We start from the raw sequence: 19,607 nt of genomic DNA, 5'->3' as shown, positions 1-19,607 counted from the left end.
GAAGGTCCCTTCCAGTTCTGAAACATTCTGGTCTCTGTCAGAGTCATGTTTTGGAAGAAGGCAAACTCAGAGAATATGGTTTCCTAAGGCCAATGGATGTCTTTCTAGCTGTGTGTTACCAAGCGCCTAGGGGTGTTCCTAGCATCATATAAATCCTTTAAATATCTGTTGTGGAATGAAGTGAATGAACATCATTCCCAGAGAGGAGTCACTGGGGCTCATAGCAGTGCTCCCTCTATGAACACACTGCAGGGAGATGGGGAGAACAGGGGGATTCAGAGCAGGGGATTGCTGCTAAGGAAGATATTACCACGTAAGGAAGAGGGGCCGATGTGGGCTGGCAGGGCTCTGGAGCTGTGCAGAAAGGCCAGGCCAGCCTGTTAGCCTGAGACAAGGAGAAGAGGGTAAGATGATGCCCAAGGAACCACACCTTCTCGAGCCTGTTCACCAGGAGCCAGGATGAGGTTGGATCGGGAGCATCCCCACCCTTGTTACTTTAAGGAGACCAAAAAGCCATGTGCAGAGATGACTCAGGCCCACAAGAAAGAAAGAAAGAAAGAAAGAGAGAGAGAGAAAGAAAGAAAGAAAGAAAGAGGGAGCGAATCTTGATTTAAGGTCAGCATGGTAGCTCACACTTTCTTTCAGGCACTGTGAAGACACAGTCAGCCTTTTAAGGAAAGTTTGCAAAGTAGAGATGAAAAATTGGGACCATGCAAGAAATGGGAAGGGTGTAGAAGGCACAGTCATAGGGGTCCTTCCCTTTGTCCTCTGGGCCTGCCCAAAGGCTTCCTGATCATAGGTCCGCAGTGTTTCGTCCAGATGGAACACACTCGGATAGTTCAGGGACTTTTGTGGGGAGAAGGGAAAAAGAGAGTTTGTGAGGAATGGCTGCTCTTGAGGTAACCAGAAGGCCAACAGACCGCAGTAGCTTCCTCAGCTGATTAGACTTCTGGCCTAAAGCCATGAGAGGTCCTCCCATCTTGGAGGCAAAAGAAGGGGACCAGGGTGGGCTCTGTTAAGGATGTAGGAGAAAAGTACTGATCACATCTCCTTGTCTCCTGCCCGCACTCATGCTCCCACTCAAGGCCAATCTGTGGGTCTGGTTGTAAATTCAGCACAATTCAAGAAACTAAGTGAGAAGAGTAGCTGACTTTGGAAGATAGCAGTCAGGTCTCCCAAGGGCAATGCTCACCCATGGTCTAAGCACCTAAGTTACTACCACCTGGTCCACTGCTGATGGAAGCTTGGGAACGCGCCTGCTGCCCTTTGACATTTATAGGCAGCTGTTTGCAATGGTTTGAGGGGTTTAGGATCTCTTTGTTTGGGCTGAAAATATAAACTGTGTGCAGATGAACACATGTCCCCCTGTGGACATCACTGCAGGGCCAATAAATGAAGAAGGCTAGATTTTGAAATCAGATAGTTGAGGTTTCAATCTCAGTTCAACTTTTTAACCGGCTTTGTGACCTTAGGGAAAGTCACTCTCTGGCCGATTTCCTCATTTGTACGGGATTATCGTATGCACCAGAAATTTCGTGTATATGTATGCGTGCATACGTGTGTGTGTGTGGTGCCTAATTCCTAGCAGGCTTCCAACATGTTTTCATCCCCACCATTACCATCATCATAAGTAACTGTGACGCTCAGATTTATGTCTCTGAGTAAATTTGGGCTGTTGAGCATTTGTATTTTCACTTAACAAATGTCTCATCATGCAAATTCCATTTGCATGCCTGAGAAATAAGAGTATCATCCTCCTCAAGGAACCCTTACTGCAGACTCCCAAGGTTTTAAGCACCGTGTTAAATACATCACCACCTCCCCATCCTGTATTTGCCCACCTGCTACCAGTTTGGGAATATTATTCAGTGTTTTATTTCACAATACATCGTGAAATGGCCAACTTGTTGATACAAAGTTGTCCATGTTAGGATTCTTGTCCTCCTATCTTTGTATCTCTTAGTCACTTTGGTAAGCCATATGGCTTGGTGATAAATCATTTTGTGAACATGTATAGATTGCCAGTTGAAATAAAACCTATCTAAATTCCAGAGACATATATAATCACAGCACAGTGTAATTTAATCTGTAAATTTGTGACTATATGGAATCTTTCTAAGATCTCGTTCTCTTTCTAAGAGTTTTTAAGCCCAAAAAAATGGCATTGTGAGAAAATTGTAATTATAGCAAGGACTGTAAAACAAATGCCATTGTCATTAAAAGTTACCATGTAATCTAAGGGCCAAGGTGTGGACCATGGCTTGCTTAATAAAGCAATATTGAGTCCACAGAGCTCCAGTTCTAGAAAGGTCTGGAGTGAACCATTGGAGTTTGACATGACATGGTTTTACCTGAAACCCTTTGAGGTTCAAAGATGTTGGATTCACGTGGGAATCAGACCATTTAAGGAAAATCAACCCGTGTGTTCTATACTCATAATTATGAGACCTACGACTCATGTATCAGAAATAACTCTGCAAAATGAAGTAGGCCTACATCTGTGCTCACTGAAGTCTTTCAGCAAATGTAATCATTACTGGTTCATTGTAATGAACCCACTGGAAACTGAAGCTATTTCTTTCTCTCTCTTTTTTTTTTAAGATTTTCTTCTTAAGATTTTATTTATTTATCTGAGAGGGAGAGAGTGCACAGGAAGTGAAGGGTCAGAGAGAGAGGCAGACTTCCTGCTGAGCAGGAAGCCCTATGTGGGACTCCAGGATCATGACCTGAGCCAAAGGCAGTCGCTTAACCAACTGAGCCACCCAGGCACCCTGAAGCTATTTCTTAAGTATACCCTATCACTACATTCTCTCAAATATGCATATAGTATTAAATGCAGACAGCAGTGGGACAACATTGGAATGTTAAATGCCCCATATGTACTAGCATTGTCTTTCTCTCCTGCCCCCAATCCAAACTGGAGAGAGAAAGTTTGTGGTTTCTGGATCCCAGGGGACTGCTCCTCTACTCTTAGAAATCTTCGTCCTTTTCAGGAATTTTTGCTTCTGGGTTCTAAGAATCGTAGGTTCCCCCAGAGTTCCATCATTCTCTGAGATAAATCAGCCTGGAGCCCATGTGCTTTAAGCAGAGCCTGGCAGACACAGCTGACCTGTCAGGGTGGAGGCAACAGGACATGCCTTTTGTTTCTTCATCTGTAAAATGGGAAGATGTTTCCAGCTTCTGGGTGAGACTGCAAACATGAAAATACTTTGTAAACTGTGAAGTGCTGTGAAACAGAAGCTGGAATGAAAAATGACATAACGTAGAACTCCCTCTCCCTGAGCCTCCATCCTTCCACAGCCTGGAGGAGCCAGCATCCCTCCGGGAGGACGGAGGAAACAGAGTAAGGTAGTTGAACAAATAGAATGAAGGCCTCCTGCGTCTCTGTTCTCCACCTGCTTGTTCTGAAGTAGGGGGAAGGGACACAGTAGCAGTGAGGCTACTAATATTTTTCATGTTATTTTTGATAGAATACCTCTGCTAGGCATTTCTCCAAGCCCATGATGACATAGTCCAGAAAGAAAAAAAAAAAATGTGGGGGCTTGGGGTGGTTATCCCTTCCCCTTTCCTCTCTACAAAGCTATTGACGTTCACTCTTGGATTCTATTTTGACAAGAGTAAGCAGGAACCCGTCAGAGCACAGTGAGTCCCATGCTTTCCACAGGCCAGAGGTCAGATCAGATATGTGGGTTGTTTTGCCCGGAAATGTATCATAAGGTCTGGAAACAAATCACTATATATGTCTTTAGTCTCTCTCCGGGGGGGGGGGTTCCGCAGTATCGTGACTGCTTAAAAGCCCTCCTTACTGCTCTGGGGAGACAGAGCTGCTCATGAGTGAGATTTAATCCAATTCAAAGTCTGCTGGTCTTGAGCAAGGGAGAGAAACTCTACACACAGAAATCTCTCTTCTCTGCCTTCGCATATTTTTACAAAAGTGGTGAGGGGGCCCCACAGTGAGGCAGGGGGACTTCCTCGACCTCAAAACCCCAAGCACCCAATGACGGGACTGGTAGAGACCATCTGTCGCTATTCCTTAGGCAGAAAGAACCCCCTGTGTTCAGCCCCTCTCTCCTTCTGGCTGGTGGCCTGTTCATCACTAAAAATGCCATTTGGGGATGTCCCCTCTTTTGCTTCTGTTGTCTCACCACCAGACGAGTGAAGAAGAAGAGGAGTTAGAGGAGGAGGAGGAGGACCCGGAAGAAGATAGGAAATCTACAAGAGAAGAGGAGAGTGAAGTGCCCAAGTCACCCGAGCCACCGCCAGGCCCCGCACTGGCTCCCGCGGAGGGGCCACCCCTGCAGGCCCTCGGCCAGCCATCCGGCTCCTTCATCTGTGAGATGCCCAACTGCGGGGCTGTAAGTGTCACTGTGTCCTTCAGGAAGCTGGGACTAGGAGGGCAGCGGGCCGTGCCTGGCTTTAAGGACAGAGCGCTTTAGAAAGGCTGCACTTTTAGCAAGGAAAGTTTCACGGAGGCAATTTCACGTTGCATTGTTTTTTTTTTTCCTGTGTTTCCATTTCCTTATTCACTCAGCCGGCAGATGTTGATGAGCCGGCAGATGAGCACTGGGGTGCTCTGGGGCCCCAGAGAAGGTCTCTGCCCTCAGGAAGCTTATGATCCAAGCTCCTCAGAGCTACTGAGCATGGTTTCAGCGGTGAGCCTTGGCCTCCAGAACTTACAAGCCTTGTTTCTTGGTGCCCCGCCACCCCTCGGGGCCATGTGACAGTAGGTCCTGCCCCCTTGGCACACACTGAAATGCCTTGGGGGAGCCCACAGAGAAGGCTTGCCCTCTCGTAACACTTGTCCCCATTCCTGGTCATCTCACCTGTCTGGAAGGTTTTGCGTTTCATGATTCCATTAAGTGTTACTCATTCAAATGTCAGTAATCTGAAATTTGAGAAAATCATTACAGTGATTTAGTGGAAGTTTACCTTTGTATGCTTTTCAAAGAACCAAGAAAATTTTTACTAAGCAATTTAATCATGTAAACAGGCTGAACGTAAGTCTGTACAATTAGCATAGTACTTTTCAAGTACATTGGAAATACCATTTAGCTAAAATAAATTCACTGTTTGATCATTCTTACCACTAAGGAAGGCCTTATGCAATCTATACTGGTCCGGTCTAAGGCCCCCAGTGTATCTTAAAGGATATATTTTTTTTAAGATGTTAACTTTAGACTTTCAGTCCCTCACCAGTCCCCCCACTAGCCTGCATTGTTGAACTTTTCCTGAGTCAGGTATCTTAAATCCAGGCACAGCTGTACAGGTAAGTTCTAGAAGTATTCCTCAAAAAATGAGAATGTTAACTCCTTCACGAGAACCCCTGTGTTTTCCAAGCTAGTGCTCATCTTTGCTTGTATATTATGCAGGACAACACTGTTTTCCAGAGTGTATTGAATGCTGCTTGATGATTCCGACATTTAGATGGAGAAAGCAAGAGTTTTTAAAATATTTAGATACTAATGCAGAAATTCACTTGATTTACGTTCGAAAAAAAAACTGGAAAAGTAAGAAAAAAAAAAACATACATCTGGCATTAGCTTCGAAGAGAACATAAGAAATTGCTAGCTTGTTTCTGTCTTTGATGTTTAATGACCTGGAAGCATCACCACATCATTTCCATTTTGTATAGAGCTCTTCCGTTCAGGGATGGTTAAGATGTGACTTTCAATGCCAGTATTTCTGGGTGAATTAGTTTAGAAATTCACTGTTTTCATCAGCTCATAGTTTGGTGTACAGTAAATTCTTGACTGAGTGGGAAGTCATCTTTCACTTTTGCCAATCAGAAATGCTCAGCAAGCTGGATATTTTTTAATGATTTTTAAAATTCACAAGGAGAAAACATGTTAGTTTTATTCCTTGCCTAAGTCTGGAGATTTGGGTTGCTAAATCAGCCATAGATTTATTTTTTCCCCCCCAGTAAGACCATAAACAGAACTCATGAATTTCACACAGAGCAAACCTCCTACGGCTCCGTGGGTAGGCCTGTTAGCTGATAGGTTTAACAATCTTGAAGTCGGGGCTCTTCAAATTCAGGGAAGTGGATTGAATCTCTTTATAATAGTGGTGCTCGACTAGGAGTTATTTTGTTCCCCAAGAGCATTTGGCAATGTCTGGAGACATTTATGTCACATCTGGAGAGGTGCTGTTGGCTTCTCCAGGGTAGAGACCAGGATGCTGCTAAAATTCCTACTTAACACGGCCCCACTCCAACAAAAACTATCTGGCCCCAAATGTCAGTCATACTGAGGTTGGGAGAGACTGCTTTTGGCAAGTTTCAAAAGACTGTCCAGGTCCTGCCCCTTTTTATCATCCCACAGTAAAATCTGGGAGTCTGAAACATTGCTTTGACAATTGGTCACTGATTAAGGCTTGGATGTAATGTACAGAATTTATCAGAGCCGCTAATCAGTGTCTTTCCACCTGTGTTTCTTGGGGTGCTCGGTCTTTCCGTGGTAGGGAGATAGAGCTGAGCAAGTAGGCCCACTTCCCAGGGTGCTGGCTCTATTTCAGCCAGAACATCTCTGCTTTTAACTTTGAGCATTTGCATAAAACCTCATTTATTTTGTTTTGTTTTTCTTAAAATAAAAGAAAGAAAGGGAAGGGAAGGAGAAAGGGGGAGGGGAGGAGAGGGAGGTAATTTCCAACTTAAAAAAAAAAAAAAGAGTTTGGAAGCTGGTCAACTCCCTCATCTTACAGGTGGAAAAAAGAAATTGGGTATACAGAGGGGAAATGGCCCAGCAGCTTTCCCTATGACACAGAGGCCGGATCTCACCCCCCAGGTCCCTGACTGCTAGATGGCGGCTTTGTCCTTCAGACTCGGCCACAGTGTTTCTTGTCTTCCAGTTGTAACAACGGTGCGGTTTTTTTTATGGGCGCAGGCAGTGTTAGTGGTGGTAGTATTTGACCTTGACCTTTTCGTGCCCACGTCCAAAGTTTGCTTGCATAAAACCCCTGCACCCCGTCATTAAACACTGTTTCAAGTATCACGTGTTTCACCATTGAGTAACTAATAACCCTAATTTCCTTTTCAGGACTGTAGATGTCATGTCACTCCCTTTCTTCCCCAGGTGTTCAGCTCCCGACAGGCACTGAATGGCCACGCCCGCATCCATGGTGGCACCAACCAGGTGACCAAAGCCCGGGGGGCCATCCCCTCTGGGAAGCAGAAGCCAGGCAGTGCCCAGAGTGGGTACTGCTCAGTGAAGAGCTCCCCCTCTCACAGCACCACCAGCGGCGAGACAGACCCCACCACCATCTTCCCCTGCAAGGAGTGTGGCAAGTACGTGCAGTTGGATTGGGGACCAAATCTGAGTCTGTGATGAATAAGTGCTCTGTGGAGGCCTGGCCAAGATGGTCTGAGGTTTCTTCAGCTAAAAAAAGAACCCAGTGTTTCCAAATACTCCCTCGTATCATCCTTGTGGTCTGCACAGAGCCTCAGGGTGGGTGGACGTTGTCTCTGACTCAGAATATGGTCATTCTGATATCCTCATGCCTAATAAGGACAGACAACTTCAGGGCAAACCTCTAGTAACAAAAACTTCCCTCTTTTTCAGAAACGGTGGGTGGGACTCTGATTCCCACTCCTTCCCTTCACACCCAAACCATATTCACGAGTGTTGCTCTCTTTGCATTCCTTCTGAGTGATTTGAGAATGGCTCTGAAACATGTATCAGGAAGTATCCTCTCACTGCAGGCTCCTTCCTGTGTCGGGGCAGACATCACTAGCCGATTGCTGCACTCTTCACTGTCATCTTAAGATCTTAAGACAGGACCTCAGATCTTTTCGACCCTAATGCTTCAAGCAGGCATAACCAATTGATCAGGATGACTCAGGAGAAAAATCCTGTTTGTCATCCCTGCCCTTTTAAGTATAACTGAAGACCACTCAGAGAGGAAAACCGACAGCAGGCAGTACTAGTAACATCTAACACTTGCTGAGCACTCACTTTGGGAACTACCTTGTGTGCAGGAGCTCATTTTAATCCTCACACAGAAACTCCATGTGGTACAGAGACTGTTTTTATCCTTGTTACACAAATAAAGATTGAAAATCAAGTAAAATAACTTGCCTCTGGTCACATCCCCCTTGAGAGCAGAACTGAGATTTGGGCCCGTCTCTGTCAAAGTGCAGAGCCCAGGACCCTGACCACTGCTCCATCTTACCGGTCTGTTTATTTTAGGTGGAAAAGATCACGGATGGTAAGACACACGGCCTTCCCTCCCACACCATCCAGGGTAGAACTCCACGTCTCAGTGAGGCCGCCTGACTTGGAGGGGTTGTCATGAGTGACTTCCTTGAGCATCCCTAGTTGTATGAGTGAGGCCCAATAGGACCTCTGCCTATGATACTCATTAGGCTATTTCCGACAACTTACCAGTACTTGCCATTTGTAGGGTACTGTTTGCTGGCACAGTTCTAATGGATTTGTACAGGTATTGATTAATTTAATCTTTAGTGCCACAGGGTAGGTCCTTTTATTTATTTTTTTTTAAGATTTTATTTATTTCTTTGACAGAGAGAGATCACAAGTAGGCAGAAAGGCAGGCAGAGGGAGAGGAAGGGAAGCAGGCTCCCCGCCGAGCAGAGAGCCTGATGCGGGGCTCGATCCCAGGACCCTGGAATCATGACTTGAGCCGAGGGCAGAGGCTTTAACCCACTGAGCCACCCAGGCACCCCAGGGTAGGCTCTTTTAATAGGCGCTTTTGGACAAGCTGAGAAAATGCGGCACATAAAGAGTAAGGTGTTGGTCACAGTGCACATCTGAGTCAGGATTCAGGCTACGCAGCCTGACCCAGGCCAGCGCTCTCAGCCTCTGAGTGAGCCTAACTCCGTCTGGTGGCTCTCGCCAAGGTGAGATGGAATTAGCAGCAGTCTTCTCTCTGTGAAGCACAGCGATGGGGGAGATGCCTTTAGTGCAGCTCCTCTGTATTCTCATACCCCTCAGAGCCAGGACAAAGTATCTCTCCCTTCATCTTACCACGGAGACGTGAACCTCCAGATGGATCATTAGGCTTCCGGACTTGAAGTAAGGAGCCATCTTCAGACTGACTCGCTCTATCCCCCACCTGTCCCCTGAGAGGAGCCAACACCTCCCTCTGCTCACTTTGGGACACACAGGCTACAACTCCTTGTTCCAGCAGGTGGAGACAAAGAACATTTTAACAAACCAGAATTAGCATCTTGAGCTCACTGGCTGTCTCTCAGTGACACCCATTAAGTGTTTTTCTTGTCTTGTTTTGATGTTGCTTGGGACCTTTTAATACCATAACTCCAGTTAAGATTTTGTGGAAAATAGAAATATTTTCTGTGGTTTTCCAGAGTAGGAATAACAGGCAAATGTTTGCAGAATGCCTGTTTTAGCTGCTGAAATTATGTTCATTACATGAAACAGTTTCAATATGTGCAATTGTGATTCATCAACTCTGCTTGTCTTAGAAATCAGAGGGGTTTTTTTTTTTCCATTTCCCTTTATGAGCTCAGGAATGAATGCAGGGTATCTGTGCCACCCCCTCTCCCAAAAGAGGCAGCCTCACATCTGGGCAAATGGCTTCTGAAAAAGGTTCAGAGAGAAATATTTCAGGCTTTGTGGCCCATACTGTCCGTGTCACAACTTCCAGTGGTACCATTGCTGAGCAGAGCAGCCACAGACAGTCCATAAACAAATAGACATGGCTGGGTTCCAATAAAACTTTATTTATGAAAATTTAGTGGGCTGGATTTGGTCCATTGACTGTAGTTTGCAGGCCCCTTGTCTCAAAGTTTTTCAACCTCAGCAGTGACATTTGGGTCTGATCAGTCCTTGTTTGGGGAAGAAGGGGACCACCCTCCACGTGATGGGTTATGGAGACCACCCTGACCTCTGCCTACTGGATGCGAGAAATACCATCCTCCCCTCGAGTTGTGACAGTCAAAAATGACTCCACACATCACCGGGTGTCCCTGGGAAGGCAGAATCACCTGCAGCTGAGAACTATTTCCTTCTAAAGCTAAAAGTAGGAAATTATGACAATAATTTGGTCGTTGGTGGCCAACAAGAGGGGCCTTAGGTGAAAAGGAGTGGTGGGTGTAGCTCAGAAGTCAAGTACAATGAAAATGGAATTGCGGAGGGCATTGGATTTGGCCACACAGAGTGGTGACCTTGAGAAGAGGGCTGGGGCTGCAGTGGAGGAGACAAGAATCCAGTTGGGGAGGGTGAAGAAGAGAGGAAGATAACAAGTGTGAAGGATTGGGCAGAGCCTTCCAGAAATTTGACTACGGAGGAACAGGGACAGAAGCCAAAGGCAGATGATGGGCTTTATTATGGGAACTGTGAGAGCTCAGCAGCATGACTGAGGGATTCTCCAGTTGCGATGAGGAGATGGGGGTGGGGAAGGCTAAAGGGGGAGAAAGGCACATGCTGCAGACCACAGATGGACAGGAAGGTCTTTGAGAATCCATCCTCCGTTGTCCCAGGGAGGAAGCCTAAAACACTGTACATGTGCTCCCATGCCCACCTCCTTTCCTTTGTAATGCTTGGAGAGGAGAAGCAACAGGGGCAGGAGGTCCTAGGTGACCCAGAGACTCTCTCCATGCCACCCAAACCAGATGTTAGACCACGAAGCACCTATTCCCTGTTGGGCATCCAGATTTCCAAGAACTCAGATCCCCTAAATTTCACATGCTGCTTTTTCCTCATTTTTAGAGTCTTCTTCAAGATCAAAAGCCGAAATGCGCACATGAAAACGCACAGGCAGCAGGAGGAACAGCAGAGGCAAAAGGCTCAGAAGGCAGCTTTTGCCGCCGAAATGGCCGCCACGATCGAGAGGACTACGGGGCCCGCAGGGGCGCCGGGGCTGCTGCCCCTGGACCAGCTGAGCCTGATCAAACCCATCAAGGACGTGGACATCCTCGATGGCGACATGGTCCAGCAGTTGGGAGGCGTCATGGAAGAGGCCGAGGTTGTGGACACAGATCTCCTCTTGGACGACCAAGATTCAGTTTTACTTCAGGGTGATGCCGAACTATAAAGGCCCACTTGTCACGCAGAGACAGCCAACACCCACGGCCTCCGTCTTCGTTAATCAGGAAACCTGGACTCCCTGCTCGTTTTGTAACCATTTTAAACTACCTGTTTAAAGAAGTGGTCGTTTCATTCAGGTTTAGGAAAAAAAAAAAAATTTTTTTTTCAGTTTCTTTTCCTTTTATTTAAAAAAAAAATCAATGTTTCTGTGGGAGGTTGGAGGGAATAAATAATTGGCACAACTCTATTTAAGAGGTGTTTCATCTGGGCTGCATTCCCACGAACTCATTTCTGGCAGGGAATAAACCTGACCTTCAATGTTCTTTTGCTTTCAGATGTCAACCATCCTTGCTGCCTTTGATCCCAAAGCTTGCCGTGAGCGTGTGGATGCGTGTGCGTGTGTGGAGCAGGCTCCCCTCTTCATGTTGGGGCCTTGGGCCATCCTTTCCCACTAAGAGTTATTTTTGTTCTGTTTTGACCTCATTCTGGAGTTTGCAGCAAACCTGGAGTCTCTAGCAGGAGATTCTGTGCTAAGGGGTAACTTTCCAGTGAGCAAAGCAAGCCCTCCTCTTACACGGCTTTCCTCTAGCACATACACCATTTGAAAAGTCGACCAAATGTGAAAATAAGTTTTCTCCCTGTCTCGGCTATCCCCGTTGGCCTGTTTCCAGGAGTACTGTACAATTTCAGGCTTTACTGAGGACCTGGTCCCTAGAGGGAGTACATCATCCTCTCCTGTGTTCCCCCCTTCCCCTGGAACTAGTTGGTTCCGATTGGTGGATTGGCAGAGCCGTGTCTCTGTTTGAGCTGTCTAGAGGAAAACAACCCCAACCACGAAGTTGTTTAGGGAAAGTGGTTGAGGGTCACACATTCTGGGACACTGAAAAGTGTTCTTTTGCCCAAAAACTAGACTGGAAAAGCCCATTCTTTTTGCAGCACTGTTTAATGGTCCATGGAGTTCTGGAATTACTTTGTGTCCCTTGGAAGTACTGTGAAACCTCATTCGCTGGGATTCTGCTGTCATTCACCTTTGCTGGACTGTTTCCTAACCGATTTAACAGCAAATACAAGTGAAATAGCATTAAAGGCCAACAATAATGGTTTCTGATACCACTTTAGCCACCAATATTTGCATTCAAACAAGGAATGTATTCATTCAAGTCATTTACCAAAGCATTTCTAGAATTCTCCAAGCTACAGAACTCTGCTTCCTCCTGTCTCCTTAGCAGGGTTGCTGTTTGTACTTGAAGGTAATAAGCCTATAATCCTTCAAAAATGGCATTTAGCTCAGGCTTTTGAGCTGAGTCAGACTGCCCCCTCCCTGGGTAGGGCAAATGAGCACGTGTCTTCAGACTGGGACGCAGCCCAGCCGAGAGGACTGCCCCCAGCGACCTCCCCTGGAGCGTTAATGCTGCCTGACTTCTGGAAGGAGGGCTTTCAGGCCTTGCCCCACCCCAGGGAGGCTGGCTCCCCGAGCTTGTGTAGGTGTGGCCTGTCCCTGAAGACTCTGCTGGCACATTAGTTAATAGCTTGACATTAGAAGGTCAGCCAAACATGAGGACAGGACCTGAGCATCTTTTAAAGTTTGACTCCAGCAGAAGCATTTTAGCACACGCTCGCTTTCCCTCGCAGCCCTGCCTAGGCAGTGTTCTCTGAATCTCAGGAAAGCCACGGTCAGAAGATAAATGTAAAGGTTCTTTTCGTTTCTGTCTTTGCGTTTTCAGAAAAAAAGGCCTTGGGGGTTTCATTCATCCTTTCCTACAGGCAAAAAGAAAGGTTTTATTTGCTGCCATTCTTGACAGGTTATTCTCTCTTCTATTTCGAGTTAAAACTGCCCAGGCCTTGCGCGTCAACTTTGTGGCAGAATTGTTCCAGAACCATTCCGTAAGATCAGCTGATTGCGGCTGTCCCAGTGACTGCTTCCCTCGGCGTGTGCTGGCCTCTGAGAGTGATTCTGGAATGGTTCTGCTATCGGGTCTATGAAAGCTTATCTATCAAAGGAGCAAACACCCAGAAACATGTTTATAAAGCAAATGTCCTTGTTGTGTTTGGAGACTTGCCCAGCCGTTCCAGTTTTAAACATTAAAAATAAACTGAGTTGCCAAGGCAAAAAATGTAATGCACAATTTAATTTTGATTTTTCATGCAGTATAATGTAAGCATCTTTGACTTGAAATAACCAAAGAACTCCTCCTTAATGAGACAGTTCAAATTGCTGAAGTAGTATTTCTTGACAATATCAACTTAAAGAATTGACTTCACGGTAAAATATTGCACTTATTTTCCTTCTGAAATGATTCTGCCTGCATGTATGTGTTGTGTTTTTGCTTCCCTCGCCCTCCCCACCCCAAAGAATTTCTCTTCCTAAAGATTAATGTCTTCAACACCGTTACTGTTTACTATCAGATGGTTTTTCATTAGTGAATTTAGACCTCTTTGAGAAAGCTTGTATATAAAAAGTTAACAGATATATTTTATGGAAAAACCCATCTTATTTTCAAATATATTTAACTGCTGTTATATTTTATTAGAGGAAGGTTGTAAATATTTTCTAGGAGTTCTATTGTAAAGAAAAGTATTTTTGAAAAAAATTAATGTAATAAAAATGAAAACATTTTTAAATAGTGTTGTGATTGCTTCCTGTTCTGGCTTCATTATGTTCTATTCTCAGCAAGTGACTTGCATGCCTTCTCATTTCAGGATGTAATTTATTCAGGTTTGCACTATTATAAGTTGACATCATAATATTTAGTGTACTTAACTGTATTTTTCCCGGAATGCAGGTCCCTTGGTCCGTATCCAAAGCACTATGTATTAGCATCTTCTTAATTTTTTCTTTTGTAACGTGTGTATTTTTAATAAGGATTTTATGTAACATTTTGGCAAAAAAGAGGACAGTATTTTCTAGTGAATTTTATAATACATTTTGCTAAAAATGTTTCTTCCTAGGTCAGTTTTTGTTAAGGTGAACCAAAAGTCTTATTTTACCAGGGGTTTAAAAAAAAAAAAAGTTTGAAGCTTGAAAGCAAAGTTATATTTAAACATCATATGTAACAAACAAATAAAGTTGTTTTATAGACTTGTCCTAAAAAGGTGCATTCCTTCAAAACTTAAATGAGGCATTCTAGATTGGTTCTCCTCCTGAGTGAAAAGCATTTTTTTTTTAAGTTCTCACAATCCTTTTTTCAGAAAGAGAGCCAGAAGAATTTTACTTAAAAGGTTCCAGGCATTAGCCTTCTCAGAAATTTATTACAGTTCCTATAGCTAGGCATTCATCAAACAGAGATGTAACCAAATAGACACTGTCCTATTTATATGTGAAAACCTGATTCAATACTGCATCAGCTGCTCTGAAAATAAAATGTTATCTTTTTGAGTTTCATTTGGCTTAAACATTCCTTCTTTCTAGCCACTTCTCACTGCTGGATAAGTGCTAATTTACCTACTAGTTGGTTTCCGTAGAGCGATTCAGAGGTCTGCCGATGACACTTGGTAGCTCATTGAAGCACCCTCTACCCAACACTTCCTGGAGACAAGGACATAACATTTCTGCTACAAAGAGAGGATGAACCCCTTGCCAGGTCAGTGGTCTCTGCACCAGACTTCCTGGCCTGTAGCTTATGGGGGCTCAGTATTACACGCGGGTCGCTCATGGTGAATTCACCACCAAGACCCCGGCCACCCTGGTGTATCAGCTTTGCTAGTCTGGATTTCCAAATTCTGGAGTGTGCTTACTTTTTAACGATTAAAAACAAACTTGAGGTGTCACCCAGGCACCCCACTAAACAAATATTTTTTTTTTTTAATTTGCTCCAAGTGGGGCATACCCATTCATGCCTTTTGATCTAGGTTCTTTGGTGGGGGGGAGGTTACTTTAATATTTAGCTATCAGTTTTAGACAGTTCTGTATAAATAAAATAGCAATTCCTCTAGAAGCAGCATGTACGTGGCCAGTGTTGTAAATTTAAATTCTGCTTGCAGAGGTTCACATGTCCGATCTGAAGACATTTTCCTGTTTATTCATTCAGTACTCATGATACCCATGTAGAAAGCACTATTCCTTTTTTTTTTTTTTAAGATTTTATTTATGTATTTGACAGAGATCACAAGTAGGCAGAGAGGCAGGTAAGAGAGAGGAGGAAGCAGGTTCCCTGCTGAGCAGAGAGCCCAATACTCCGGGCTCAATCCCAACAACCCTGAGATCGTGACCTGAGCCAAAGACAGAGGCTTCTACCCACTGAGCTACCCAGGCGCCCCAGAAAACACTATTCCACACTGTATTATACATGTGGGAAGAAAGTGTGAAGATGACCAACATTCCTTCCTGCCGATTTAATACTTAGAACATATAGAGGTCTGGGACTTGATCTAATTTCACCACTGGGAAGAGCAAAGGTCATGTTTTATTAATAATCTGAACCCCGTTACCACCATTGCCTCCCCCAGCAATGTGTATCGGGTGCTCAGCAACAATCTGTTAAATTGATTAATTATTAACAATACTAATAAAAATAAATAATACTAATATTAATAATACTAATATAATAAATTTATTAATTTACTCTTCTAGGTATGCGTGTGTATGTGTGTGTGTGTAAATAAAGCCTCTTGAAATTCATAGACTCCCAGTCTACCTCCCTCGACCACAGCCAGCCAGCTGGGGTGTGCTCTAGGAATGAGAATGAGTTTCAATGTTGACACAAGCAAAACACGTTTAAGAAGATAAGTTAAGAAATCGAATAATATGTTCCTAAGTGAACCATAGGTGATCTTTGGATCACAGACATCCCTGTATAAAAGAGCCAAAATGGGGCGCTTGGGTGGCTCAGTCATTAAGCATGTGTCTGCCTTTGGCTCAGATCATGATGCCAGGGTCCTGGGATTGAGCCATGCATCAGGCTCCCTGCTCAGCAGGAAATCTGCTTCTCCCTCTCCCACTGCTCCTGCTTGTGTTCCCTCTCTCACTGTGTCTCTCTCTCTATCAGATAAATAAACAATAAAAATCTTTTTAAAAAGAGAGAGGAAAAGGTGCTGATTATTTCCTTTATATAAGAGAATCTTTGGAGCGTCTGGGTGGCTCAGTGGATTAAAGCCACTGCCTTCAGCTCAGATCATGATCCCAGGGTCCTGGGATCCAGCCCACATTGAGCTCTCTGCTCAGCAGAGTGCCTGCTTCCTCCTCTCTCTCTCTCTGCCTTCTTGCGATCTCTGTCTGTCAAATAAATAAATAAAATCTTAAAAAAAAAAAAAAAGAGAGAGAGAGAGAGAGAGAGAGATAATCTTTGAAAAGGGCTGCCCTCCCCATCCCACCCCTGCCCCAAGGTAAGTTAGTTGTAAAGGCCAGAGAAGCCATCCCTGCTTGTCTTGCATTCCAGCACACATACCTTTACCACACTGGTGCTTGCTTTGGGCTGTTTTAGGTCATTACTTCCTCTGCTTGTGTAACTTCATTTTTAGCAATAATTGGCATTGTTAAAATCCCTTCATTGAGATGTGCTTGACATACAAAAAGCTATACATATTTAACATATACAGCTCGATGAGCTGTAACTTTGAAGATAAGTATATACCTGTGAAACCATCACAATCAAGGGAAAAGGGCTGTCTTTTAAAACAGAACAGCTGGTGCAATCAAAATATAAGGTAGAAATATATGACTCATATACTTTTGTTCTTCCTGAATATAAAGCAAGGTGTACTTCCCTCAACTGCATAGAATCATTTAGCCTCCTACTCATCTTATATTAAGTCAGACATTTGAAAGTTTAGGTAGTAGAAGAGGCCCATGATGGCTGGGTCAAGCTGGAGAGCACTGTCCTTGCCTACACACCATGGCAGAGAACCCTCTCTATGGCCCCATGGCTGGCAAGACCCCTCACAGTGACTCTCCCCTTCGCCCCCAGTTAATTGGACCAGGGCTGGCACCTGACACCATGCTATTGGGCCCATAGGCTGCTTGGTGACACACAATATGGTTTGGCCCAGGAAAAAGGAGGGACCAAATCAAATCTCCGGATTTGAAGGTATGGATGGAGAAACACAGAAAGCCAAAGGCAACCAGCAATGGCCACATGCAATGCAGAATTCTGGAGGAGCAGAAGCTCCTTGAAAGCAGGGAAAGCCCACCATTAGAGAGACCATGTTTGGTTTTAAAAATGGAGAGGGTATCCAGTCCTTAAGGTTGCTTTGAACCCACTTTTCCAGTGGGTTTTTTTCCAGTTCTAGGGGTAGTTCAGTCCACACGTTTTTAAAAATAAAAATAAGCCCTTTCTCTTGCAGGGAGGTGGGGGAGTGGGGTTCTCTAGCCCTCGAATCCACAGGGACTTAAATAGAACCACATGTCATCACAGAGTAACCCACTGCAACCCACTGCAAAGGTAGACAGGTACAGAGCTAAGATTTTGAAGATGGTTATTGGTTCAGCTGTAACTAATTCATAGGAGTCATTTCATCTCTGAGCTTCAGTGACCTCACTCTAAAATTAGGATAAAATTTGTGTCTTCCTGTGAGGATCAAATTGGGAGAATGTCACCATCATTGTGGCTGTGGAACACTCAACCACTAGAGACTACTCAAAGTGGGCAGGAGGCAGGCTGAAAAGCTGTTGCAGAAGTGCCATTAAGAGAAACAGAGGCAAACTTCAGAAGTAACAGGAGAATTGGAGAGCTACTGGAGAGCCCCACTGGCTGGGAGAGACCAGCCAACTTTGAACGTCACAATTCAGAGAGGGAGCCTATCTCTGAAAAGGGCTCTGGGCAGCCTGCCAAAGCTGGGCGCAGTCAAGGACAGTAGAGTGCAGGTGTAAGGTGTGGTGTTGACATGCTCTGGTGTATCAACATCTGTACATTTCCGCCACGCCACCACGTGGACAGACTTCTAGTGAAAAGAGGCTAGTCTGAGGGGCCCCAAAACTGATTTCTGTTCCTATCCTCATCAATTTGTGTGATGTTGGGAAAATCATGCTACTTCTTCCTTGGTTCTCTTGCCTGCCAAGTAGGGTGAGTGATAACCTACTTGGAGGGGAGAGAATATATTTGCATAGTACGTTAGTTAGGTGGTACAAAATATTCTCATAAACTTGATCTTTTTATTTTTAATCCATTCAACAATCTTTTTCTTTAAGAGGTTTTATTTATTTATTTGAGAGAGGGGGAGAATGCACACAAACAGGGGAGAGGGCAAAGGGAGAGGCAGAATCCCTATTGAACAGGAGCCTGATGCAAGACTTGATCCTAGGACCCTGAGATCATAGCCTGAGCTGAAGGCAGACACTTAACAACAAAGCCACCCAGGCATCCCTAATCCAGTCAACAATCTTGCAAGGCCTGTGAGGTAGAAGATTGATTGATTGATAGAAGGATAGAAAGATTGATTTGATTGATTGATTTGGGTTGGGGGAGTGATAGAGGGAGAGAATCTCTAGCCAACTCCTGGTCACATACAGAGTCCAATGCAGGGCTCAACCCCATGAATCCTAGATCACAACCCAGGCAGAGACCAACAGTTAGATGCTCAACCGACTGCACCATCCAGGTGCAGAAACTTTATGTTGCAAATAGTGGATGATATTTACCTTGCATCATTATGTGCTGGGCATTATACCAAACCTTCACACATCAATATTTCATTTATCCTGCATAGCAATTATTTGAAATGGGAACAATTATTATCATCTCTAGTTGATATATTAGAAACTTGAGGCTCAGAGTGGGCAAGTAACTTGCCCAGTCATTCAGCTAAGTCATTCAGATCTCCCAATTGTAAGTCTAGAGTTTTCCATTATGCTGAATTGCATCTGTGAAAACACCTGGGGAAAATAAAACTTAAAGAATTACACAAATGTAAGAGACTTCTACTACAACAAACCCCAGTTCAAAAGGGTTGGAGTTAAATTATGGTGGACACTAATAACCATTTTTTAGTTATAAAACTTTTTGGTTTGTGGTACTGGGTAATGGCAGCAATTGTAAATTCTGAAATACTAAAGTAACATAAGGAAATGAAGACTTCAGAAGACCTGTAGGACAGTGTTGTGCAGGATGGCAGGGGGTGGGGCACAAAAATGTGAAATGATGTGAGAAAGGAATATAGAATTACAGAACATAGCAAGGCTATTGAAATGAAGTAAAGTACTTTTTCTTTCTTTTTCTTTTCTAAGATTTTATTTTTAAGTAATCTCTTCACCTAACGTGGGGCTCAAACTCACAACCCTGAAATCAAGAGACACACGCTCCACTGACCCAGCTAGCAAGGCACCCCTGGTACTTTTTCTTGTTAATGAAATACAAATTTTGTTAAATTTTTTTTTAAAATGCAGAAATAGGAAAATAAATTAACCATTGATAATCCACTACCCAGAAATAATTGCTGCTAATATATTAACATATATTTTTCAAAGCATGTATTATGTTGCCTCCAACAAAACAGGAACTACATAAGGCAAACAGGATTTGAAGAGGAAACATTTAAGGAACTTGGTAACAATCTAGACATGGGTTGATGCAATGTTATCAATACGGAGCATCGGCTAGTCAGCCAACCCTAGGGAAGCCAGCCGTATTATCAGTCCCACCCTCAAAAAGCATGGAATAAAGTCTCTATGGT

General features: G+C 44.2%; 1 protein-coding gene across 21 annotated transcripts in view; it reads left to right on the top strand.

The window, feature by feature from the left end:
* The window catches only part of TRERF1 (transcriptional regulating factor 1), a 203,008-nt gene extending 188,623 nt beyond the window's left edge, over window positions 1–14,385 (top strand). For 17 of the 21 annotated variants that reach the window (XM_059177972.1, XM_059177968.1, XM_059177975.1 and 14 more), the window contains 3 exons: window positions 4,152–4,355; window positions 7,035–7,282; window positions 10,686–14,385. In XM_059177972.1, coding sequence (XP_059033955.1) covers window positions 4,152–4,355; window positions 7,035–7,282; window positions 10,686–11,010 — 777 coding nt within the window. In that variant the 3' untranslated portion in view covers window positions 11,011–14,385. The remainder of the gene's footprint in view (window positions 1–4,151; window positions 4,356–7,034; window positions 7,283–10,685) is intronic. The other 4 variants (XM_059177976.1, XM_059177983.1, XM_059177980.1 and 1 more) reach the window with 1 other exon arrangement.
* Window positions 14,386–19,607: the final 5,222 nt, after the last annotated feature.

The sequence above is a fragment of the Mustela lutreola genome, chromosome 6 (assembly GCF_030435805.1).
Source record: "Mustela lutreola isolate mMusLut2 chromosome 6, mMusLut2.pri, whole genome shotgun sequence".
NCBI classification, from domain to species: Eukaryota; Metazoa; Chordata; class Mammalia; order Carnivora; family Mustelidae; genus Mustela; species Mustela lutreola.
This window is presented reverse-complemented; position numbering and strand designations above follow the sequence as displayed.